Genomic DNA, 25424 nt, shown 5'->3' with positions numbered 1-25424 from the left:
ACAAAGGAAGCAAAAAGACAGACTCTCGGGAGGAGAAAGCTGTCTCTCAGGAGAGGGAGTGGGATCGGAAGGAAGACCTTCAGACTCCTCGTCAGAGAAATATCTGGGGTCTTCTTCCTCTTCCCACGAGGCCTCACCCTCGGTGTCAGACACAAGTTCACGGACCTGTGTCTGCAACCTCGCCCGACTCGACTCTGTGGCACCACGTCCACGATGGGGGCGTCGAGGAGGTAGACTCCCTCGCCCGCATCGGCGAAGCTCCCTCCGCCGACGTAGTCGGGGAGCCCTCCTGGGAGGCGGCGGCACCGACGCCGGAGACCTCACCTCGGGCGATGGGCCAGCCGGCGCCACGCTCGACGGTACCGGTGGCGCAAGCACCGCCGGTACCAGAGGGTTAGGGCGCAACAGCTCTCCCAGAATCTCTGGGAGAACGGCCCGGAGGCTCTCGTTCAGAGCGGCTGCAGAGAAAGGCATGGAGGTCGATGCAGGCGTCGACGTCAGAACCTGTTACGGGCTGGAGGCTGTTCCGGGCTGTCCAGAGTGGAGCGCATCGACACCTCCTGAACAGAGGGTGAGCGGTCCTCTCGGTGCCGATGCTGCGGGGTGCCGACTCCCTCGGCGACACAGAGCTCTCGGTGCTGACACGGGAATGGGGACCGATGACGATGCTTCTTCGCCTTCTTGGAACGAAGCATGTCACCGGAGCTTCCCGGCACCGCGAGGAGGACGTAGAATCCATTCCGTCGCTTCCCTTCGGGGCCGAGACCGAAGAAGGTCGGTCTCGGGGGGGGGGGGGGGGCTGTACCGCAGGAGCCCTCAGGGTAGGGGGAGACCCACCTGAGGCTCACCGCCACCAGCAGGGGAATGGACAGCCCTCACCTGCACTCCAGACGAAGCACCACCAGTCCGACGACATCAGCAGACGAGGTCCCGGTACCACCGACGTCGATACAGTCGTCCGATGTCTCAGCGCCGATGCAGAAGGCCGATGCCTCGATGCACTCGATGCACTGGCAGCCGAGGATGAAGGGTCTGGACGCTGAAGACGTCGATGCACTCGATACCCCCCGGTGCCGATGCCGACGAAGAGCCTGAGAACAAAATGTTCCACTGGGCTAACCTCGCTACCTGAGTCCGCTTTTGTAAAGGGAACACAGACTACAGGCCTGAGGGCGGTGCCCAGCCCCCAGACACTGAAGACACGACGCGTGCCTGTCAGTGAGCGAGATTTCCCGGGCGCACTGGGTGCACTTCTTGAAGCCGCTGGAAGGCTTCGATGTCATGGGCGGAAAAAATCATGCCGGCGAGATCAAAAGTCGAAATGGCGAAATTTGGCACCAGAAAAATAGTGAGAAGGAAATTTCGACCGGGGCCTATTAAGGCCTACCCCGACAACGAAAGAAAACTTACCGGGGGCGAAAAAAAACTCGAAGTACAGGAAGGGAAAGACCAAAGAGGTCTGTCCGAAACAATTTTCAAGTTTCTCACGGAAACGAGTCGAAAACGACGCGCGAGGTCGACTTTTTGGGGCACGAACGGCAAAACACAACCGTACCGAGCGTGGAGAAAAGAAGACTGGCCGCACAAGCCGGTTTCGGGCGGGAAGACGGCCGCGCATGCGCGGTGCGCATCAGCGCGCAAGGGCTAGCAAGGCTTTTGCTAGTGAAGATTCCGATTGGAGGGGCTGCCGTGGACGTCACCCCCATCAGTGAGACAAGCAGCCTGCTTGGTCCTCGGAGAAACCCAGATACACTAACCGCTGTTACCACATCCTCACAGCAAAGAGTTGCAGAGTTGAGTGAAAAAATATTTCCTCATATTTGTTTTAAACATATTTCTATGTAACTTTGTTTTTTTTGGAAGGAGTGAAAAAAAAACTGATTTACTTCTACTCGTTTTCCTTCATTACTAGGTTTGTCAATATCGGGCATGATCTTATTGTAGTTGTGCATCTCCACAGAGACAAAGAATTTTTTTGCTTGCTTTGGTATTTCTTTTGTGTTTTTTAATCTACGGTATTTTAGCATCCCTATTTCTTTCCTCTTTTATTCTTTTTAAGCTTACCATATCCTTTCAGATGTTACCACAATGCTTTATTTTTTATACATATGGTTTTTCAATGCTCTTTAAGGTTTTCCATGTTTGTATTAGTTCAAATTGCCTTTTGTACTTCCACATTGTTCCTCATGTTTTCATTATTTCAGATCGTCATTTGTGCTTTTATATTAACATACTGTGCATTTATACTGTTTCCATATATACAACTACGTCAGTATCCTCGCAGTTGTACTCTTCAATTCAATGCAATATACACTTTTAATTTTATAATTATGTCATCAGATGCTCAGGTACATCTTTACCCATTTTCACCCCCCAATTTTTGGTACTATGTAATGGACCATGCATTTTATTCCATATTTTCTACTTTTATTGTTTTTGTATGTTTATGGACACACCTAATTGTGCATTTTAGTATAAATTTCTTATTTGCACACAAATCAGTAATTATGAATGTGCAGATATTCATCAGTGGTGTCATTACTTTCAATTGCTTTACTGTTAATTTTCTGTTTGTGATTTTGGTTTTAAGTAAATCCTCATTTCCAAAATTTGTATCCACATTGTTTTGACATGTTTATATTTACCTTTTTCTACATGGTTATTGACTCCTAAGACAGGCGGCTACGCAAAACACAGCTTTGGTGTTGTCTCCCCTAGATGTATCCTTGATATTAAAGGCTGTGTGTGACAAGACTTTTGACTCCTGGTTTGTGCTGTAAAAGCCAGCCCCACTCCCCTACTTCATTACCACTGGTTTTTCATGCTCGCACTGATTCTTGTTCCTCCACTTTGGTGGTTTTTGTTGTCATTCTTACCATTGTGCATACTTTTCTGTGTGATGAGGTTTTATATCAGGAATGGCTGAAAAAGCATTTGTGAAATTATTCTCCTATGTGTCTGGGTGTCTACTGATGAAATTTTATTAACTCAAGGTGGCAATGTTTTTGAAATTATTGTATAATTTGGTTTAAACATTCTAATTCATGATGTTTGTCTCATCTGCAGTGAACTTATGGTATTTTGGAGGCTATAAGACTGTAGTAATAATTTATACAATATTAGCATAACTGGTATTAACACATTGAACATAACAGCTAGCTGCATAACTTAATGCAATGCCAATTATGCCGGATGCAAAGAACAAATCATTAAGAAGCTTCAAACCACTCAAAACACAGCAGCCAGACTCATATTTGGGAAAGCAAAATACGAAAGCGCCAAACCCCTAAGAGAAAAACTACACTGGCTCCCACTAAAAGAACAAATTGCGTTCAAAGTCTGCACCCTGGTCCACAAAATCGTTCACGGGGAAGCCCCGACCTACATGTCAGACCTTATAGACATGCCTACTAGGAAAGCAAAAAGATCAGCACGCACGTTCCTCAATCTCCACTACCCCATCTAATATGGATCTTACACCACTACAAATTTGTCTGGATAAAGTGGCAGACTGGCTCACAACATATCAATTAGTATTAAATCCAGATAAGACTATAACATCTTGGATAGTAGGACAGGGCACATGTCCAGCAGTGGTACCTATGCTATTTGGCAAGAATATCCCTACAGTTAAATCTTTTAGATACCTTGGGGTATAATTGATTCTGCTCTGACTTTCGAGGAACAAATATCTGATGTAGTGAAAAAATCTTTTTTCCATCTTAGGAGACTTCGGTCAGTTAGGAATTCAATTAGTAAGGATTCCCTTAAAACGTTGACATCTGCTTATATTACCTCACGCTTAGACTACTGTAATATCATATATTCAGGGATCACCCAAGCTAGCTTGAAGCGATTACAAAGAATACAGAATACTGCAGCACGTATGATTTGTAGGGCCCGGAGGGATGACAGAGTAACACCTTTGCTACATCAACTGCATTGGCTTCCAGTTGAAGCAAGAGTTAAGTTTAAAGCCTTAGTCTTGACCCATAAGGCCTTTTATACACTAAATCCTGACTATCTGTCAAATCTAACTATTCCTTACACTGCCACAACGAACCCTTAGATCCCTGACAGATAACAGGTTAGTGATTCCTCCTCTTGCTAGGGCTAGATGGGAATCTACACGGAATTCGGCTTTTTTCTATCTGTCTCCCTCTCTTTGGAATGGCCTTCCAAAGAGATCAGACTTGAGAAATCTTACTTTCATTTTCGGAAACTTTTGAAAACCTTCTACTTTATCGAGTATGTAGATCAGAATTTAGAATAATGGAAGAAAGGTTATAAATGGGCATCTGTAATATATACTAAGTCAAAACTGTATTATCTGTCTGTGTAGATTATATTATGTATTTAATTTTGTATCTGCAGTGTTCTCCTGTGTATTAATCATGAGTTATATTGTTTTCATCTTATGTAGCTAGTTTGTTGGGTTTGCTGTGCTTTCCTGTAATGATTGGAGTTCTAATGTTTGTCCAATTTGTACTTATTGTACTGCTTTTTTTTTTTTTTTTTTTTTTTATAAATTGTAAACCGTTCTGTCTTGCAGTAGCAATAAGATATGGTATATAAATTGATGTAAATAAAAAATAAATAAATAAATAAAGGGCTAAAATATAAATCCACATATGCGACCAGTTTCTCATACATCCATACCCAGCTATGGAATGCACTACCAAAGGCCATAAAAACAACGCAAGACCTAACTATCTTCCGAAGACTACTGAAAACAGATCTGTTCAAGAAGGCACACCACAAACATCCATCTTAAATACTAAAAAATAAGAATGTACACGACCTAGACACAACCGAAATCTTATCACTTGACTGATTAACCTCTTTGCTATTAGTGAACAAGCACTATCACTTTTATCCCTATGTCGAATATGGTCTCTCCATAGTCGATGACCTAATGTATGTTATAATCCAATTATCACTCAGGAACCTGCATGCAATACCATAATGTATTCTTCTTTACCATGTATGTACGCACATGGTATATGTAGACCATGAACTGTTCCATGTATGTTATGTTCCATCTATTTTACTATGTATGTACACAACTTAATGCAACACCATTTGTAATTCTGTTACCCGGAAATGGCAACCGCCATTACGGCAAATGTAAGCCACGCTGAGCCTGCAAATTGGTGGGAAAATGTGGGATACAAATGCTACAAATAAATAAATAAATAAATTCTGTAAGTTGCACAGGTAAATGGGAGCCCTGCATCTCTCTCAGGCATGCTGCACAATAGTGCTTAGGTGGAACGCTGGGACATACGCATGTATATGCTAGTAGTCTAAACTTTTATGTTTTACTTTCATTCCAGAAATTGATATACTGCCTTTACTTAAAGCAAGGTCAAAGCAGCTATGCATATAATGCCCATGTAATTGTTAGATATAAATAGTACAATTTGTCAACTTGATGCTAACACATCATTTTGATTTTGCACTGTTTGGTTTCTGCCTGGAGGCTGAGGAATAGGGTACAGGATCTCTTGTGGTCCCTTGCTTTCACTTGCTAGTATTCTGAAATTTGAAAACCAAAATCAATTCATGCAGTCAGCAATAAATCATTACAAGGAACAGACTTTCCTGTAATGTACAAACGACTCTGGAAGATCACCAGGAATAGCTTTTAGATGCCAAGTTACATTATCACAATCAGTTTAGATTGAATGTCAATGACATCCTGCAACTTATGTCAGAACTCAATATCAGACCCATCATCCCAGCCACAAGACTCCTGCTGAGCGGCTTGTGGGAATTCCACCTCTATGTCATAAACAAACTCTGGATCATCTTTCTTCTTGCAGTTTTTTTCAAACAGCTTGTCCATTAAGCTTTTCCTTTTTTTCAGTTCCTTATCATCCAGTTTGTTCAGGTCCTCATCATGGTCTAAAACAGTTTCCTGCTGAATCTTCTGCAGGCTTTCAGTCAGGTTCTGGCCTTGCAGATGGCCCTTCAACACAGCACACAGCTTCTCTAGCTGCTGCAGCGAGACCCTCTCCAGGAACTGTTTGTGACGAGGGTTGTTCTTCAGTTGTTCTGCAGCTCTGATGCAGTCTAGACACAAAAAATAAAGAAATATAAGCATTAGTTATAAATAGTACTGAATTTATTAGTATTTACCATTTTTTGACAAACGTTTTTCCAAGGAGGAGCTGTTTATAAGTCCTGTCCCAATTACTAAAACTAGCATCTTTTATTTTCATTTATGTTACCCATCTAACGACGTTAGCTCTGGGTGACTTAATTTTCACAAAAACAGCTTCAAGCTTTTAGAGACACAAGTTCTTCTGATAACTTGAAAAGGAGAGCACTGGGTTGCTTTTTTTTTTTTTTTGGGGGGGGGGGGGGTGAAAAATAAATCTCCAAACTGTTCTTTAAGAAGAGATAACTATGACCTTCTGCTGTGCAACATGGAACCATACACTTCGCCCTTTGTGATTTTAGGCTTCAAATTGATTGTAATCGAACCCTGAGGCAGGCAAAGGCTGAAACACAACCTGTTCAGGTTAATAATGGTTGCTTGATTCAATTACCTGCTTCTGTGGTCTTTCCAGTTACAGCCTGTGGCCAACTACTTGTGTCTTTTTGATTGGTACTTGCTCTCAGCATTTTTCCTCTTCATTGCTAATAAGTTTGTGTGGCTAACAGGATCTATTATTTGCTTTGACTAAAGATGCTCGTTGCTGCCCCCTGAATCAGCTGCCCTAAGCAATCATCTCGTCTTGCCTACTGGTTGGGCTGGCTCTGCTCCCATAAATGTCACCCTACCCTGTGGTTTCGGACTGCAGAAGAAAATCAGCAGAGGAAGAAGCACTACTCAAGGAGCTTTGCCAACCAAAGGACAATATATAGGGTTAAGGAGGACGATCCAAGATGGCGCCGAGTTACGACGCTACCTCAGACGCGCTCTGAAGCCTACCTCCGTAGAACCGAAAGAGGAGTCCGAAGTTCCCATATTATGGGGAAGCGGCGGGGAAAGGTGAGGGAGGCTCCTGTTACCCCTACTGGTACCCCCCTCTCTCGAGGCAGACGACGTTGGAAAGTTTCAGAGTGTCTCTGGGACCCCGTTCGACATCTTCTCCTGCTATCCGACCGGCACCTAACAACTCGGTCAGCAGTGCAGACGGGGCTTATCTGAGGCCAGACGTCCGTGCGGCACCACCCCAACCAGGAAGGGAGCGAGCGGTTTGTGATTCATTGGATCCCATGCCTGGAATGGAGAGGACCCCGAAGAAAGGAGCCCAACCGAACGCGTGGGTGAGGAGGAAGATCTGGTAGGACAGAGCTTAAAAATTTTGAAATGGTGAAACCTGCCGTAGTGACTACTGAGAAAAAATATCCACCAGAAGGCGGAGAACTCTAAGACGCCCCACAGACAGCATTCTATACAAGCATTGTGTCAGAGGAGACAACGAAGCACGCTCACCTTCACAACGGTCTTTCTAAAGATCTCCCTTTGTTGAGGATGTGCCTTCATCAATAGTTTCTCAAAAGCATTCGGCATTAAGACTCCTGATGCAGGCCTAACGGCTGAAACACGACGTTGTGTCGAGTCTTTATACTCAATAAACATCTTTATTATTAATATCCTTTCAGTCTTGGAATCCTTGGTCGCCCTCCCCACTTTTATTTCATTTCGTAGTGACTATTGAAGCACTATGGGACCTAACTTTTTCAATGCATTCTTCGTTGCAGACGGTTTTATTGAAAAGTGCAGGTGAAATAAAAACTTTGTCTAAAGCCCTGTTGATTCAGGAGCAAATTAATGCCCGACAGTTGTCGGAAACAAAATTGCTTTAAGAAAAAATTCTCAAGCTGGAGAACTTGAACAAAGCCACAATTAAGGATAGTAACTTTGTTAAAAAGAAAATGGAATACCTTGAAAATCAGCAAAGAAAACAATTTGCGGTTTGTCAACTTCCCCAGATCTCCCATTCTTTCAGCGACTGAAATGGTTAAAAGATATTTGCGGGAGGTTCTAGGGATGCCGGGTGAATCTCTCCCACCCATAACAAGGGTAATTTATCTTCAGACTTTGATACCATCTAAACCTGGAGGTGACCATGCTGTTGTCGATGGAGGCCTGAACCTGACATCTTTCCTGGAGTCTTCCTTAGAAATAATTACCCAAAGGACAACAGCAGTGGTAACATTTGCTCTTGAAATAGACAGGGAGTTGGTAATGAAGTTATTCTTTAAACATTTAGATTCGATGTTTTTTGGCTCTAAAGTTAGGATTTTTCCAGATCTCGCAAGAGAGACTCAAGCTAGACGTAGGGCCTTTTTGGCACTACGTCAAAGAACATTAAACCTAGGGGCAACGTTTACCCTTAAATTTCCTTGTATATGTCGCTTTATTTACCAACAGAATAGTTATCAATTTACAGAGCCAAAACAACAACTCGAGGACTTTTTATGTTCTAAGGAGACTGAGAATGTCATTGTTAAGGTTTAAGGTCCCATATGGACACTGGATGATAGAAAGAGAATGTTTTTCGGGAGTGTAATCGTCTGTTAAATATTATTTCCTTTGTAATGATACTTTGTATCTTGGATCTAGTTAGGTATTTCCAATCTTGAGGTCGATATTGAAATATTATTTCATCAATGAGATAACTAAGTTTATCTCAAGAATGTAAATTTTCCTTTTTTTTTTTATTGAAATTGTTTCTATGCTTCTTTGATAAGATGTATATATTGAAAATTATAAATAAATAAATGAAAAAAAAATATATATAGGGGTTTAAGGAGAATAGAAACACAGAAAATGGACTTCCGGTGACGTCACCAACCCCAATGGCAGCCTGAACTTGTTGCTCCCGACCGACCCCGGTATTATAGCTATCTTTAGCAAATCAAGACAATGAAATCTTTACCTTTACCTGCTCTGGAAGCGATTCCTGGTGAAGGCAAGTTGCGATGTCCCAAAAATCTAAAGCCCCGACGGCTAAAGGTGGGGCAAGAAGCAGCCAGCGGATGTCTAAAGCGGGCGGGCACCATGTTGCCTCTCAAAACGATGAGGTATCCGATTCAGAGTCTCTAAGATCGGAGGATGAAACTGGCAGTGGTCAGGAACCTCATTTTGCAATGGTATTGCGTGATCTTCGTAAAGACCTGGCTCATATGAAAGCAGATATAGTGGAGCGCATAGACAATTTGAGAGGTGAGCTTAAAGAGGTTGGAGCCCGTATTGACGACCTTGAAGTGCATGTCGAAGAACACGTGGAGACAATGCAACAAATGCGTCACAGAGAAGATGGCTTCGCAAATCAGCGGGAGGGGTACAAAGCTGCCCTACAGCCACACAAAGCGGGAGGGAGCGCCGGCAGAATTTAAGTCTCAATCCAGCCCCGTAAAATGGAGGGGAGAGGAATGCAGCAGCTCACTGTAACACAAAATCGTCTCAACTCCTGAAGAATCCAATTGAAAAAACTTGAACACGAAGTCCTCCTGAACAGGAACTGAAGACTAACTTGAACCTGAAATGCAACCAGAATATAAACAGTACAGATATCTGGAGGGGCTATGGATTGATCAGCTATGATTAATGGAAAGAAAATTATCAGGTATGATACATAATTTTACCTTCCATATCATCATGCTGATCAATCCATAGACTGGTGGGATGTACCGAAGCAGTACTCACCCAGGGTGGGACACAGAAATCCATGACCGCAACACTGAAGCTCCAAACCGGGCCTCCGCCCGAGCAGCCACAGTCAAGCGGTAATGTCTGGAGAAGGTATGAGCCGATGCCCAAGTTGCCGCCCCACAATTCTCTCCCAAGGAGACGGACCCAGCCTCTGCAATCGAGGCCGCCTGTGCTCTAGTGGAGTGAGCCTTCAGCTGAATAGGCGGCACCTTCCCTGCGGCCACATAAGCCGCTGCAATGGGTTCCTTGACCCATCGTGCCAGTGTAGGCTTGGCAGCCTGCAGACCCTTACGAGGATCTGCGAACAGCACAAACAGATGATCCGACTTCCGGAATCATTGGTCACTTCCAAGTATCTGATGATGACTCGTCTCACATCTAGATATTTGAGAGCAGAGTACTCCTCTGGGTAGTCCTCCCTACGAAAGGAGGGTAGACAGAGCTGCCGATTCACATGAAAGTGAGGACCAAACTTGAGCAGGAAGGAAGGCACTGTGCGAATAGACACTCCTGCCTCAGTGAACTGCAGAAAGGGCTCTCGACATGATAGCGCCTGGAGCTCGGAAACTCTTCTGGCTGAAGTGATGGCCACCAAAAGACTGCTTTCAACATCAATTCTTTCAGAGATGCCCTCGACAAGGGTTCACAAGGCGGCTTCTGCAAGGCTCTTAGCACCAGATTGAGATTCCACGCAGGTACCACTGCGTGCAGAGGAGGGCGCAGATGAATAACTCTTGAGAAAGCACGCCACATCTGGCTGCAATGCCAGGGAAACACCCCTTCAGGTGACCCCTGAAGCAAGCAAGAGCCGCTACCTGGACCTTAAGGGAACTGAGCGACAGGCCTTTTTCCAGACCTTTTTGCAGGAACGCCAACACTGATGAAATTGGAGCAGTGAAGGGAGAAAGTGAGCCTGCCTCACACCATGATGCAAAGGTACTCCAAACCCTGGCGTAAGCAGTAGAAGTAGAGCGCTTCCTCGCTCTCAGCATAGTGGCGATGACCTTGTCTGAGAAGCTCTGCTTGCTCCGACGCTGCCACTCAATAGCCAGGCCGCAAGACCAAAGGGGGAGGGATCCTCCATCACCACGGGACCCTGATAAAACAGGCCCCGCTCTGCTGGCATCTGCAGAGGTCCGTCCACTGAGAGCCTGACCAAGTCCGCATACCAGGGACGTCTGGGCCAATCCGGACTCACCAGGATGATCCGGCCCGGATGCTTTGCCACCCGGCCTAGCACCCTGCCCAACATGGGCCAAGGCGGGAACACAAAGAGGAGCTCCTGTGTCGGCCACTGTGGGAGAAGAGCATCTACTCCCAGAGATCGAGGGTCCCGTCCTCTGCTGAAAAAGCGCGGCACTTGGCTGAAAACGCCATCAGATCTAGGCTCGGCTGGCCCCAGCGCTTCGTGATGTCCAAGAACGCCTGAGCAATACATAGTAACATAGTAGATGACGGCAGAAAAAGACCTGCATGGTCCATCCAGTCTGCCCAACAAGATAAACTCATGTGTATACCTTACCTTGTTTGTACTTGCCTTTTTCAGGGCACAGACCGTACAAGTCTGCCCAGCAGTATTTCCCACCTCCCAACCACTAGTCCCGCCTCCCATCACCGGCTCTGGCACGGACCTTATAAGTCTGCCCTCCACTATCCTCGCCTCCCAACCACCAACCTCTCTTCCCCCACCTGCTTCGCCACCCAATTTCGGCTAAGCTTCTGAGGATCCATTCCTGCTGCACAGGATTCCTTTATGCACATCCCACGCATGTTTGAATTCCGTTACCGTTTTCATCTCCACCACCTCCCGCGGGAGGGCATTCCAAGCATCCACCACCCTCTCCGTGAAGAAATACTTCCTGACATCTTTTTTGAGTCTGGAAGTATTTCTTCATGGAGAGGGTGGTGGATGCTTGGAATGCCCTCCCGTGGGAGGGGTGGAGATGAAAACGGTAACGGAATTCAAACATGCGTGGGATGTGCATAAAGGAATCCTGTGCAGCAGGAATGGAATATTCATGACTCCCCGCAAAGTGGGCCGCCGACAGCTGTTCCAGGTTTGCTTCCGCCCACAGGCATAGCTTCATGGCCTCCTTGGCTAGAGGGGCGCTCCTGGTACCTCCCCGGCGATTGACATAGGCCACAGCCGTGTCATTGTCTGACAAGACCCGTACTGGCTTCAGCGCCAGGCCTGGGAGAAACTCCAAAAGGCGCCAACCGAATGGCTCTGAGTTCCGGGAGGTTGATAGACCACTCTGCCTCTGCAAGGGACCAGAGCCCCTGCGCTGTCCTTCCCAAGCAGTGAGCTCCCCAGCCCCACAAAGAGGCGTCCGCCGTGACGAAAACCTACTCCGGGGTCACAAGAGGCATTCCTGTGGACGGCTTGTCTGGCCTCAGCCACCAGCTCAGCGTCTTGCGCACCGCTGGATCCAAGGGAAGGTGCACAGCGTAATCCTCCGAAGCTGGAGTCCATCGCTGCAGCAGAGAGAGTTGTATAGGTCTCATATGGGCCCTGACCCAGGGCACTACTTCCATCGTGGCCGTCATAGAGCCCAACAGCTGCCCATAGCCCCGAGCCCGAAGAGAAGAGGCTGCTAGGAACTTGTCCACCTGAGCCTGAAGCTTGACAATCCGATTGTCTGGCAGGAACACTCTGCCCACTTGGGGGTCGAATCGAACTCCCAGATACTCCAGGGACTGAGTCGGGCGCAGCTGGCTTTTCTCCCAGTTGATGATCCACCTCAGGGAGCTCAAAAGAGCAATCACCCGGTCTGAAGCTCTGCCGCACTCTGCATAAGAGGGGGCTCGGATCAACCAGTCGTCCAGATAAGGATGGACTTGTACTCCTTTCTTGCGTAGGAAGGCCGCGATGACCACCATAACTTGGAGAAGGTCCGCGGAGCAGTAGCCAACCCGAAAGGGAGGGCTCTGAACTGGGAGTGTCCTCAGAACTGCAAAACGCGGATAGCGTTGATGAGGAGGCCAGATGGGAAGATGCAAGTAAGCTTCCTTGATGTCCAAGGATGCCAGGAACTCCCCTGCCTGCACTGCCGCTATAACAGAGCGGAGAGTCTCCATTCGGAAGTGCCGAACTTCCAAAGCCCGATTGACCCCTTTGAGGTCAAGGATAGGCCGGACAAAACCTCCTTTCTTAGGTACCACAAAATAAATGGAGTAACGTCCCTTGCCAGGATGATCTGGCACCGGAACGACCGCACCCAGGCGGATCAGATTGTCCAAAGTCTGCTGCACTGCCACAGCTTGACTGGAGACTTGCAGGGAGAGTGCACAAACCTGATTCTTAAGGGTCGGCAGAACTCTAGCTTGTAGCCGTCTCTGATGACTTCCAGCACTCAAGCGTCTGAAGTTACCCTGGTCCACTCGCCCAGAAACGAGGATAGGCGTCCTCCAATCTGCTCTGGGCCATGGACCAGCGCCCCGTCATTGGGTACGAGACCCTGGGGGAGGACCGGAGGAGGCACCTCCGGGACGGCGGTCTCTGCGAAAGGAATGCTGCTTGGGGGAGAAATTCCTTTTGATGGAAGAGGGGGCAGAGGAGCTCGACTTGCCCGGGCAATACCGACGGGCTTCCTGAAAACGTCCTTTGGAGGAACCGGGGCGGGCACCATTGGCCCGAGCCCTGACCTCCGGTAACCTCTTGCCCTTAGACGTGCCGAGATCGGTCACAATCTTGTCCAGCTCGACCCCAAAGATCAGCTTGCCTTTAAAAGGCAACTTAGCCAGGCGAGACTTAGAGGCATGCTCAGCAGACCAATGCTTCAGCCAAAGCCACCGCCGTGCAGAGACTGTCTGAGCCATACCTTTAGCCGAGGCTCTCAAGACATCATACAGCCAGCCTGCCAAGTAGGCCAAGCCCGATTCCAGGGCTGGCCAATCAGCCCTCAAGGAAGGATCCGAGGGGGAAGCCCGCTGCGCAAGCGTCAGGCACGCCCTGGCCACATAGGAGCCACAAATTGAGGCCTGTAAACTTAAAGCAGCCGCCTCGAAGGACGACTTTAAAGCCGCCTCCAAACTCCTGTCTTGGGCGTCCTTTAGGGCCGTGCCACCTTCCACTGGCAACGCCGTTTTCTTAGTCACCGCAGTGATTAAAGAATCCACGGTAGGCCCAAGAAAGGCCTCCCATTCACCTTCAGGCAGAGGATAGAGGCGGGACATAGCCCTAGCCACTTTAAGGCTCGCTTCTGGGAAATCCCATTGAGCCAAAATCAAGGTGTGCATTCATGCACGTGGAAGGTTCTAGGCGGGTGCTTAGTCCCCCGAATAATGGCAGAGCCAACAGAGGCTGAGGGAGAGACGTCCTCCGAAAAGGAACTCTTCAAAATGCTCATGGCCTGCACTAACAGGTTGGGCAAATCCTCTGAGCGAAAGATCCGTGCTGCAGAGGGTTCATCCGCTCCATCCGAGCGGGAATCCGTCTCCTCCAAGGAATCCCCAAAGGACTGTTGGGAGAACTCAGATACGCTGCCCTCATCTACATCAGAGGAGACCGAGTCCTCTAGGGCCTGGAAGTCCACCCGAGGGCGTTTGCGTCCGGAGGCCTCAGCCCCTTGATCAGAGGGGGGAGCCGGGGCAGCGTTTATCATAAGAAAAGCCTGATGCAGCAGCAAAAAGAACTCAGGGGAGAAACCCCTGAGACTGTGCACTTCTGCCACCTGGGCCACGGCCCTAGATGCACCCTCAACCGGCGCTCGCAAGAGCGGGGGAGAAACATGCTGCGCATCCAAAATGGCGTCCGGCGCAAAACTCCGAGAAGGAGCCGCGTGGGAAGAACGGCGCTTAACTTTCGCCGCTTTCTTGCCGTCGCCCGAATCAAGGGCGACCATTGCATTAATGTCTCCCAGCTCGACGGCAGCCCAAGAAGAAGCCGTCCGAGCAGAGTGGCCGGCCAACATGGAGTGGGCAAGCAGCGGGGGATGGGCGCTTATGGCGGGAAAAACCGCCGCACCGGAGGAAGAACCGGGACACTGACCGGACTCCAAACTGATGCCCAACAAAGGCGATTCAGGCTTTGAAAACCCCCGCATCCCCGCTAGACGCACACTCGCGGTCCGGGGAGCGAATCTTGCGCCCTTGCCCTCCGACGCCATAAGCCACGTGGAGACCGAACGGGGAACCCCCTGCCCGCTATAAAAAGGTAAAATTACCTGCTTCTCGCTCCGAGCTGTAACGAACTGGTGTCCGAGTGAGCAGCTGCAATAAACGTTGAAATAAACGCCCTTAAAGGACGTCCCAAAATTTTTTTTTTTTTTTTTTAATGGAGCCAGCGGGAGGGGGGAGAAAAGGAGGGACCTGGCACCACCATGTTTTTCACTTGCTCAAGAAGAGCTCTCAACCCCAGGTACTCAACAAAACCTAAGAATTAGGCTTGGAGACCTAGCCAGAGCTGCTGCTGTGTGTGACCACCACCTGCTGAGATAGAGAACATACTGAGGAGTTTCCGGCAGCACATGACCACATATAGGGAGGCAAAAGGATTGCTCTCTATCTCCACCTGCTGGTAGATGGACACAACCCACCAGTCTATGGATTGATCAGCATGATGATATGGAACAACCAATCGAGAAAAAGTTGGTCAATGGCAGCAGGTCTTCAATAAAGCTAAAAAGCCGCGTTTGGCTGCAACCAATCTATCATCATAATGCACAAAGGGATCCTGCTGAGGACTATCTGGGAATTCATCTTCGTGGCTACTGCATGTTGGGCAAAAGTTTGTAAATTTGGTTAAAGAATGGGGTTGGGAGGGGTCTGAAGGTTGTGGGTTGTATGGAGGGTTTGGTGGCCTTGTTGGGAAGTCGTGTGTCTGATATGAGGAGCTTTTCCTCTGCCATCTTCACATGGGGGGGGGGGGGTAACACTGGTGGATGGGGTTTGTTGGGGGGGGGGAGGGATATCACATTGCCTTTGCTGGGTAAAAAGTATTGCAAGGACGAGTACCCTTTTGACTCATGGTACTTAACTTGAAGACTGTCACTTTAAAATGTGAAAGGCCTGAATGCCCCTAGAAAGAGACAAATGATCTGGCAAGAAATAACTAGACTAAAGCCACATGTGATGTTACAAGAAACTCATTTGAAACGTGCCCATGAATACTTATTTCGTCATGCTTCATACTCCAAGATTTTTTTTTGCTTCGGATATACCCAATAAGAAACAAAGAGGGGTTGCACTACTTTTTCAGACTGACCTTCCTGTGCAGATACAACAGTTGAAATGGGACCCCTTGTTTTGGTTCGAGGTACCTTTGAAGATAGGGAGGTTACTTGAGGTTCAGTGTATGGTCCTAATACGGGACAGCCTTCCTTCTTTAGACTGCTTGAAAGACAGATACAATCCTTTGTGGGGGGACAGCTTATCTTGGGTGGTGATTTCAATGCTACTATAGACCCTGATGTAGATAAGTCGGGTCCTGTCTCACGGGGAGACAGGGTCATTGCTAAACATTTTGATATCTTTTTGAAGGACTTATAGTCTCAATCTGTAGGATGGTGATCACGCCAAGAGTCAAATAACCCCAAGTCCTTTTATTCCCCAGCTCACACCTCATACTCCTGTATTAACTACCTGTTTCTGGATAAATCATTGGGGGGGGGGGGGGGGGGGTCAGGTCAGGGATGCTCAAATTGGTAATATTACAATATCTGATCATTCCCCATGTATGTTACATCTTGAGTGGTTTGTGGGAGGGGCCCCGGGGGGGGTAGATGGATGTTTAATAATACTCTGTTGCGCCAGGATGAGGTATGTAAGGAATATAATAAAGTACTTAAGGAGTATTTAGATTTTAATCTGAATTCTGGGCCTTCCATAGCGGTGATATGGGATGCTCTTAAAGCTGTTTCACGAGGACACTTTATGAAGGTGGCGGGAGAATTTAAGAGAAACAGAGTTGCTGATGCACAATACTGGAGACGCCAGATTAGAGATTTGGAAATTAAACATAAGAATACAGGTTCATTTAGGATCTATAAATCTTTGCAATCTGCCAGTCTACAGTTGGATGCTTTGCTTTCTAAAGATCTTGAGTTTCTCAATGAGAAGTTACAGCTACGTGGCTACACAGAGAGGAACAAGATCGGTAGACAGTTGGCAATAAAATTGCGTAAATTAAGAGCTGAGAGAACAGTTTTCCATATTAAAGGGCAGGGTGGAGAAATTCTTAGAAAGTCTCAAGACATAAGAGATAGATTCAGTAATTTTTATGCAGAGTTATATACTCAGTACTCCTCTATACAGGATGATGCTATTCGGTCGTATCTTGAGACACACCGGACTTGCCGACTCTTGGACCTGAGTACAAAGCATTGATGGAGGCCCCAATTGTTGTGCAGGAAGTGTCTCAAGCTATTAAAAATTTTAAAAACTGGTACGTCACCAGGAATAGATGGTTATACTGGTGAATTTTATAAAACCTTTGCACCCAATTAGCATCTATATTAACGGAGGTGTTACATTTTGTACGCTCTGGGGAGATCTTCCGCCCACAATGAAAGATGCCTGGATAGCAGTCATCCCTAAGCCTAATAAAGATGTGACCGAGTGTGCATCATACAGACCTATATCTGTGTTGAATGTTGATGTTCAAATCCTGGCTAAGGTACTGGCAACTAGAATGAATACTATGTTACCTGCTTTGGTTCACCCGGACCAGTGGGGTTTTGTACCAGAGAGGCCTCTGATAACATCAGACGTACTCTAGACATTATGTATATTGCGAAACAATGCAAGATACCCTATTGCTTGCTCAGTTGTAGATACCGAGAAAGCATTCGATAGGGTACATTGCCTTTTTTACATTGGTTTCTGGAGCGGTTTGGATTTGGGCCTCACTTTACTGGCTGGGATCAGGGAGTTGTATTCTACACCAAAGCCTGTGTTAAGATAATGGGCAGGTTTTCCCCTTTTTTTGAGTTACAGAGGCACTCGCCAGGGTTGCCCTCTCTCGCCTCTTCTTTTGCCCTTATGATGGAGCCCTTGGCTCAATGCATTCGGAGCAACCCAGGCATTCGTGGGGTGAAGGTTGGAGAGTGGAAGTCTAAGGTTGCTCTCTTTGTGGATGATGTTTTACTGACTCTTTCCTCGTCCTCTGACTCCCTGCCAGTGTTGTTCCGGGAGATTGAGAGATATGGCCAGGTCTCAGGGTTCAAAATTAATGTGACCAAAACTGAAGCTTTTGCTCAGGTAGGAAGAGGAGGAATATCAGTATGTGTAAGCAACTCTATCCTCTGACTTGGGAGACTAAGGGCATAAGATATTTAGAAGTTTTCATTACAAGTATCTTGAAGGGTTAAGTGCTGCTAACTATGTTCCTTTGTTGAAATCAATTCAAAGTGAGTTGGGATCATTGGGACCCTTTAAATCTATCCTGGTTTGGTCGGATTGCCACGGTGAAAATGATATTCTATTCCTCGTCTTGCTCTCTCTCTTTCAGGCTATAACCAGCTACCATTACAGAGTGGCTACTTCAGTCGGTGCAGGTCCGGCTGTATAAATTTATCTGGGGGGGGGGAAGGCCGGTCCGAACTTCCGCGTTCCATTTTGTATATGGCATGTAAGCCAAAGGAGGGCTGGGGATTCCTAACTTGGAGTTAATATCATAGGGCGGCCCCAGGCTAAAGCGCCTGTGAAGTGGTTTCAGGAGGCCCCGCATAAGCTATGGGTACAAAATGGAGCAACATATGGTTCGCAGCCCATTAAAATTAGGGCATTTGATTTGCTGCCACCTAAGCATTGGTTTTTGGGATCTATTTTAAATCCTATGGTTCAGTTTACATTTTCGTGCTAGGATAAATTAGAATGGGTGAAGGGTTTTTATAATTCACGCTTGTCCCCTATAGCTTATAATTTTGCATTTCCCCAGATTGCTCCCCCTCTGCATTTAGTAGGTGGGCGAGACAGGGATTAGATATGTGGGGTCAGTTGGTCGATAAAGAAAGCTCTCTCTCATTTGCCGAACTGGCTGAAACATATCATCTGCCTCAAAGGGATCATTATGCTTACGGTCAAATTATTCATTTTTTTCGATCCTCTGAACTTAGGGATAAATTGGTTGGGGAGGTGTCTTTTCTAGAAGAGATATGTTTAGAAATCAAGGATCTAAAGGCTTGATCTCGTTGTTGTACGGCCATTTGAGGGATCTTTAGCCTGTGGCATGTAGACACCATAATAAATTGGAAAAAGATTAGGAGTGCATTATGAAGCAGGTGAGTGGAAAGAATGGAAAGGGCCTCGGTTAATATCTCCCCAGCGGTCAATATTCAAGAGAATTGTACTAAATTGATATACTGCTGGTAACCTGACACCGGTAAGACTGAGTCATATGTTTGCTGGCGTTAGGCCCTTATGTTGGCAAAACTGTGGTCAACTAGCACGTTAGGTCTAGTGGTGGTCATGTAGAAAAGGGAAGGCCTTTGGAGGGCGATTCAGGGAGGGTGCAGCTTTGGGTTGGGTCTACTATCCCATGGGATCCAGCTATATTTTTGTTTAATAGGGCTATTAGGTGTTAAAGCCACGGGAAGGGCTTGGTCAGGCACTGTTTCTGTGCGGGTCGCTTGATATTGCTCATTCTGGAAACGGAGTAATAGCCCCTCGATAACCAAGTGGCATAAGCTATTGGAGTATATTGCTGAAGCGGGAGAAGCTTGTGGCAAGAGAGAGGAAAACCCCGGTTAAATGGGATCAAATCTGGGCCCCTTTAATGTCATCAGCAGTATAAGGAGTCTATGTGCGGCTTTTCTTAGTGGGATGCGATTGTTGCTTGTTTCATGGCGGGGTGATGTGGGGGGGGGGGATAAGGGTGTTTGAGTCATATATTAAGATGTTTTTGCATTATTATGGTTTTTAGAAATATAAAAGAAAAACACAACTGGAAACTGTAATGTTAAATGTGAGGACACATGCCTCGGTAGGTTCCTCAGAGAAGATGAATCTATGCGTTTGCTATTGAAGTTGTATACGGTTTTTTATACTGCATATTTGTTGGATTCATTCAATAAAGCTTCTCGTTATAAAATTTTAAAAAAACATAGAAAATGACGACAGATAAAGGCCATATGGCCTATCCAGTCTGCCTATTTATATTATCCACTCTCTCTTCCTCTCCTTAAGTAAATGCCTGTCCCATGCTTTCTTGAATTCAGATACAGTTCTAGTCTCCAGTCGTTGTCTCCACCACCCTTTCATTAAAGAATTGTTTCCTTAGATTACTTTTGAGTCTATCCCCCTTCAACTTCATTTTATGCCCTCTCATTCCAGATTTCTTTTAGTTGAAAGCAGTGGCTTAACCAGACCTGACATTTTGGGTGGGCCCAGAGTTAATATGGGTGGGCACTAGGTGTGAGTAGTGTTTCTTGGGATTGCCCTGAATGTGACATTCAACATATGTATTTTTTTTCAAAATGCTACAGTCAGCATTTTAAGAAATGGGGTTCACTGCTGCCATTAAATATTGATCCACTTATTAGCAAATGGAGTATACAAAAAAAGTTGAAGTCCCAATAAGGCTGGTGTTGGCATATTGACTATACCAGGGTCATAAAAACAGCTCAGTCTATATTCATAAATCTGGTGAGTGGCTAAACAGCCAGCTAAAAACAACAGCACAACCTGAATGCATATTTTAAAACCCCATAAGATATCTGTATATTTTATGCATATCCCTAGACAAGTATCTGCATATGCAAACACACACTAGCCCCAAAATGGCACTATTTAAAATTGATATGGCTGCCATACAACTTGATAGTAATTAGAGGGAGAGATACCCAATCAGCAAATCATATAAAATACAAGGGGTTCTCTTATAAATAGTAAGCAAACGTACCAGCTCCGTCGAAGAGATGACCCTCTTCTGCCACCCGGCACCCAGTCTTCAAAAATAAAAGCGAAGAAGCGCCTCGCGTCTACTCTGCACTGTGTTCGCCGCATCGGCCCTTCAATCACTGTGTCCCGCCCTCGAGGAAATAGGAAGTTACATCAGAGGGCGGGACACAGTGATTGACGGGCCGACGCAATGAGCGCAGACGCGACGTGCTTCTTCGCTTTTCTTTTTGAAGGCTGGATGCCATTGCCGGGTGGCAGAAGAGGGTCGTCTCTCCGTCCGTCGACGGAGCTGGTAGGCAGGTGCGGATGGGCGGGGCGGACGTTGGTTGGGCGGGCCTGGAAGGAAAGTGGCTGGGCCTGGGCCCATCCAAGCCCACCCGTGGCTACACCCCTTGAAAGAGACATTCCTCCTGTGCATTTATGCCACAGAGATATTTACACGACTCAATCATCTCTCTTCTCTTTCTTCCAAAGTATACATATTGAGGTCTGAGTGTCTCTATATACTTTATAATGAAGACCACTGACCATTTTAGTAGCTGCCCTCTGGCTCAACTCCATTCTGGTTATATATGTTTGAAGATGCGGGCCCCAGAATTGTACCCCAGTACTCTAAATGGGACCTCACCAGAAACTTATACAGAGGCACTATCGCCTCTTTTTTCCTACTGGCTATTCCTCTTCCTATGCACAAAAGCATTGTTCTGGCTTTGGCCATTGCTCTTTCTACCTGTTTGGCCACCTTAAGGTCATCAGAAACAATCACCCTCATGTGTCGCTCTTCTTTCAAGTGCAGAAGTATGTCTGAGGGCAAGGGTAGCTCCTATTTCCCCCCTTCTACCCAACTATTTTTTTTTCTGCCAGCAACTGACTTTCAGGGCAAAGATCTACTTTGGAGCCATTGAATTAAACACATCTGAGAGGGTGCCATCTAAACACTCAGGTCCTAGACGTATGTCTAGTTTGCCTATGCCTTAATCCTACTCTGCTGCTGGAGGCAGGATTGGTGTTGAAAGTGCACTGAAATACACAGAACATTTTAAAGGAGAATCTGCAAACAAATTTTAATCATGTGGACTACAGAAGACATTTTACTGCTGTACAGGCACAGCAAGTATTTTCCATTTTCAAGAATTTTGAATTATACATTTAAGTATACAATTCAACTAACATGGAGTGAGGGATATTTACTGGACACTAAAAATTTACATTAGATCTCACTTTAGTGTAAACTTAATCAAATAATGCTTTCCTTGATTTGTTTACTTCATAAATGCAGAAGCCTGTAGAAGTGTTCTATATCTGCATTAATAAGGATAGTGCTCATCTCTGAAGGATAAGAAAGAGGGCACCTGAGAACTTGGAGAAGTTCCGGACAGGCATGATGCGCTGGCGATCTTTTTCTTTAGCCTGCTCTTTGTAGATCAGGACGATTGCAGGTGGCTGGAAGCGAATGCCACACTTCTTTGCATGATAGGCCATGGATATTGATTTAGCCAGAGCTGCCTATGCTTCAAGACTCCTTTGAAAACAAACAGAAATGGTTAGGTAAGTATATATGCCAGAAGTGGGTACAAACAGGGTCAGCCCCTCAGTCCAGGCATCTACCTAGGGTGGCAGAACTTGGGGGCAGCACAGACATGGCAGTCCTGGTTTCTACAAATGACTTTGTACGGTTGGTCTGAAACAGTAAGTTCAGAGGGGGCAGGACCTGGCAGGCCTTGAGCTGTGCAGATGTCAAGGCCCTGAACCAGTTGTGATTAGTCTTCCACAGGACACACTGACTGCTGTGCTTGGCACTATCTTGGAAAGGGAGGGAAACCACTGGAACATCTTCTAGGAGTGGGGGAGAGGGGGGTAGGATGAGATGCTGAACACTTGATAGGGAAGGGAGAGATGCTGGACACATGGTTGGGAGGGGGGAGTGGATAAGCTAGTCAAAACCACATGACATCCTCACCCAATCTGATGTACTAGGCCTAAACCAATGAAAGAAGATTTTTATTGGATCTACAAACTAATACAATACATGGCTGTTAAGACTCTTCAATATTTCAGCTTGAAAATATAACAACTATGGTTTATTAAAAAAAATTGCAATACCATTCAAATTCATGATTTAAGCATAAGGACCCATTGTTGTCCAATACTTAGATCCACTGCTGTTCCTCTTAATCACTGATCTGCAACCAATGGCTTTTCTATTTCCAATATACCTAAAGGAGTTTCTTCTCTCCCCAATTACATATTACTAAGGGATTCTGCTATTCTTATTTTTCTCTTAGTTTGAACAATATGTTAAATCACATGGGCATTTTCAAATAAACTTGTTATGTATCACAATCATACTGGTCCAAATATTGTTGCAGAACTAATTAGGATAAGTGATGTATTCAGACTATAATGCAGACTCTTGATAATTAGTAGTTAAACAATGTCTCAAATTCTGACCACATTGAATGCAAATTTCGGCATTCTTTAACCACCACCTATATTTGCATTATATGCCATATTTTTATATAATCCAGTATATATTGACCGCATGACCTGAATACAGTGAAAGATTTCTACAGACATTGGTGCAGTAGTAAAATATCTCTTTGGAATACTTTAAATAAGTATAAGCTCTTCTGATAACTTGTTCTGGATACCTTGGTTTCTTTCATTTTGCTTGATATTTAAAACCATATATAGAAAAAAATTGTCCTGCAGGGATATCATTCCATAGATTTTTTGGGGGGTGAAACCTGAAATAGTGGCTGACCTCTTAGCTGAGAGGAGAGTGGGTCGGGATTGAACATGTAGTATATTAGGCCAATTTGATTTGATTTACCACATTTAAACCGATAGTTACCAAAGCGATTTACAATACAACAGCAGTGTCAGTATTAAAACAAACAAAAAACCCTCAACAGTCACAGAGTAAGCCTCATACATTGAAGATGTATTGAATATGTTTTTCCTAGTTACTCACTCTGATCCTTTCTCTGGCGAACATTTTATCACTATTATTTAGCTTTCTTTATAATGATGTTGGAAGTGCTGGAATTTAAGATGCATTAGCGCACTGAAGAGTGATTAAACGTAAGAACATAAGAGTAGCCATACTGGGTCAGACCAGTGGTCCATCTAGCCCAGTATCCCGTTTCCAACAGTGGCCAATCCAGGTCACAAGTAACTGCAGAAATCTAAATAGCAGCAACATTACATGCTACCAATCCCAGGGCAAGCATTGCTCCCATGTCTGTCTCAATAGCAGACTATGGACTTCTCCTCCAGGAACTTGTCCAAACCTTTTTAACCCAAATCCTCTAGCAACAAGTTCTAGAGCTTAACTATTCACTGAGTGAAAATAACTTTCCTCCTATTTGTTTTAAAAATATTTCCATATAACACTGATTGTACCATCCTGACAAGAGAGAACAAGGAGCTCATTTTCAAAAGAGAAAAACGTCCAAAAAGTGGCATAAATCTGCATTTGGATGCTTTTCTCACAAAACCGTCCAAATTTATTTTATTGGTATTTTCAAAACCAATTTTTAGACATTTTTCTATGAAGACTATCAGAAGTGCATTCAAATCACAAGGGGGCGTGTCAGCAGTGTGTTAAGGGCTGGATCTGGGCATTCCTAACACTTGGGACGTTTTTCCAGCCATAATAGAACAAAACAAAACTGTCCAGGACTAAAACCAAGACGTTTTGAGCTAGACTTTTTTTTTTTTTTTAATATATATAATGAATAAGGCACAAGGAGCCCTCAATGACCAGATGACCACTGAAGGGAATCGGGCATGACCTCTCCTTACTCCCCCAGTGGTCTCTAACCCTCTCCCACCCCCAAAAATGGGATTTAAAACATACTTGCCAGCCTCAGTTGTTATACTCAGGTCCATTAAAACAGCATGCAGGTCCCTGTAGTAGTCAATTGGTGGGTACAGCACACTGCAGACAGGTGGACCCAGGCCCATACCTCCCCCTACCTGTTACACTTGTGGAGGAAACAGTGAGCCCTCCAAACTCACCAGAAACCCACTGTACCCACATATAGGTGCTCCATCACACTGTAAGGGCTATGGTAGTGGTGCACAATTGGGGGTAGTGGGTCTTGGGTGGGTTTTGGAGAGCTCAGCAGACAAGATAAGGAAGTAATGGTGAGATGTGTAACGGAGCATTTTATGAAGTCCACTGCAGTGCCCCTAGAGTGCCTTATTGCTTTCCTGGGATGTCTGGGGGACCAGTCTACTAAAAATGTTGGCTCCTGCTACTTCCCAATGGCTTGATTTTGTGCGTTTTGCACTTGGATGTTTTTTTTAATGGACCAAAAAACAAACCGTCCAAATCACAAAACCTTGTTCAAAACACTATTTAAAAAAAAAAAAAAAAGATAGGTCATTTTCAAAAAGAAAAACGCCTTTCTTATTCAGATTTTGGATGGTTTTTTTGCCCTTCCACGTCTGACAAATTACAAATTCAGTATTTTGGAGTCTTCACTGACTTTTCTCTGTGACCCTTCCTCGGTCTTTTTACCAACATCAGAAGCTTGGGAAGTGTTGGAATTGTAAATGCATTGAAGCCTTGAAGAATGATTTGATATTTTCTGGGTTTAGATATCACATACTAGATGGAGAGAGCCAGTTAGATAGTTTCTGGCACAAGAGTTTTATAAATGCACACCATGGGAGGACTGCTTTATTATTTTTGTTAGTTGTTTAACATTAATGTTTGGAAACTGTACAAAGCAGATCGTAGATAAACCAAAATATAATTTATTGATACGATAAAAATAAAATATGCATATAATAGTCTGTGTACCATAAAATAGCCCGACACAGCCGTGTTTCGCCCAACTGGGCTGCTTCAGGGGCTAAAAAAGATAATAAATAAATAAATAATAAATAACAAATCTAACAT

The 25424-nt window shown here is 45.5% G+C and overlaps 1 protein-coding gene across 4 annotated transcripts in view; it reads right to left on the bottom strand.

The window, feature by feature from the left end:
• Positions 1-5633: 5633 nt before the first annotated feature.
• CEP19 (centrosomal protein 19) overlaps positions 5634-25424 on the bottom strand; it is a 118804-nt gene continuing 99013 nt past the window's right edge. For 3 of the 4 annotated variants that reach the window (XM_030216219.1, XM_030216218.1, XM_030216217.1), the window contains 2 exons: positions 21865-22034; positions 5634-6075 (listed from right to left, as the gene is read on the bottom strand). In XM_030216219.1, the coding sequence (XP_030072079.1) occupies positions 5714-6075; positions 21865-21994 (492 nt within the window). In that variant the 5' untranslated portion in view covers positions 21995-22034 and the 3' untranslated portion in view covers positions 5634-5713. Of the gene's footprint in view, positions 6076-21864; positions 22036-25424 lie in introns of all 4 variants that reach the window. The other variant, XM_030216216.1, reaches the window with a different exon arrangement.

Source organism: Microcaecilia unicolor, chromosome 10, assembly GCF_901765095.1.
Source record: "Microcaecilia unicolor chromosome 10, aMicUni1.1, whole genome shotgun sequence".
NCBI lineage: Eukaryota > Metazoa > Chordata > Amphibia > Gymnophiona > Siphonopidae > Microcaecilia > Microcaecilia unicolor.
Note: the sequence above shows the minus strand (reverse complement) of the source record. Positions and strands in the feature narration are given on the sequence as shown.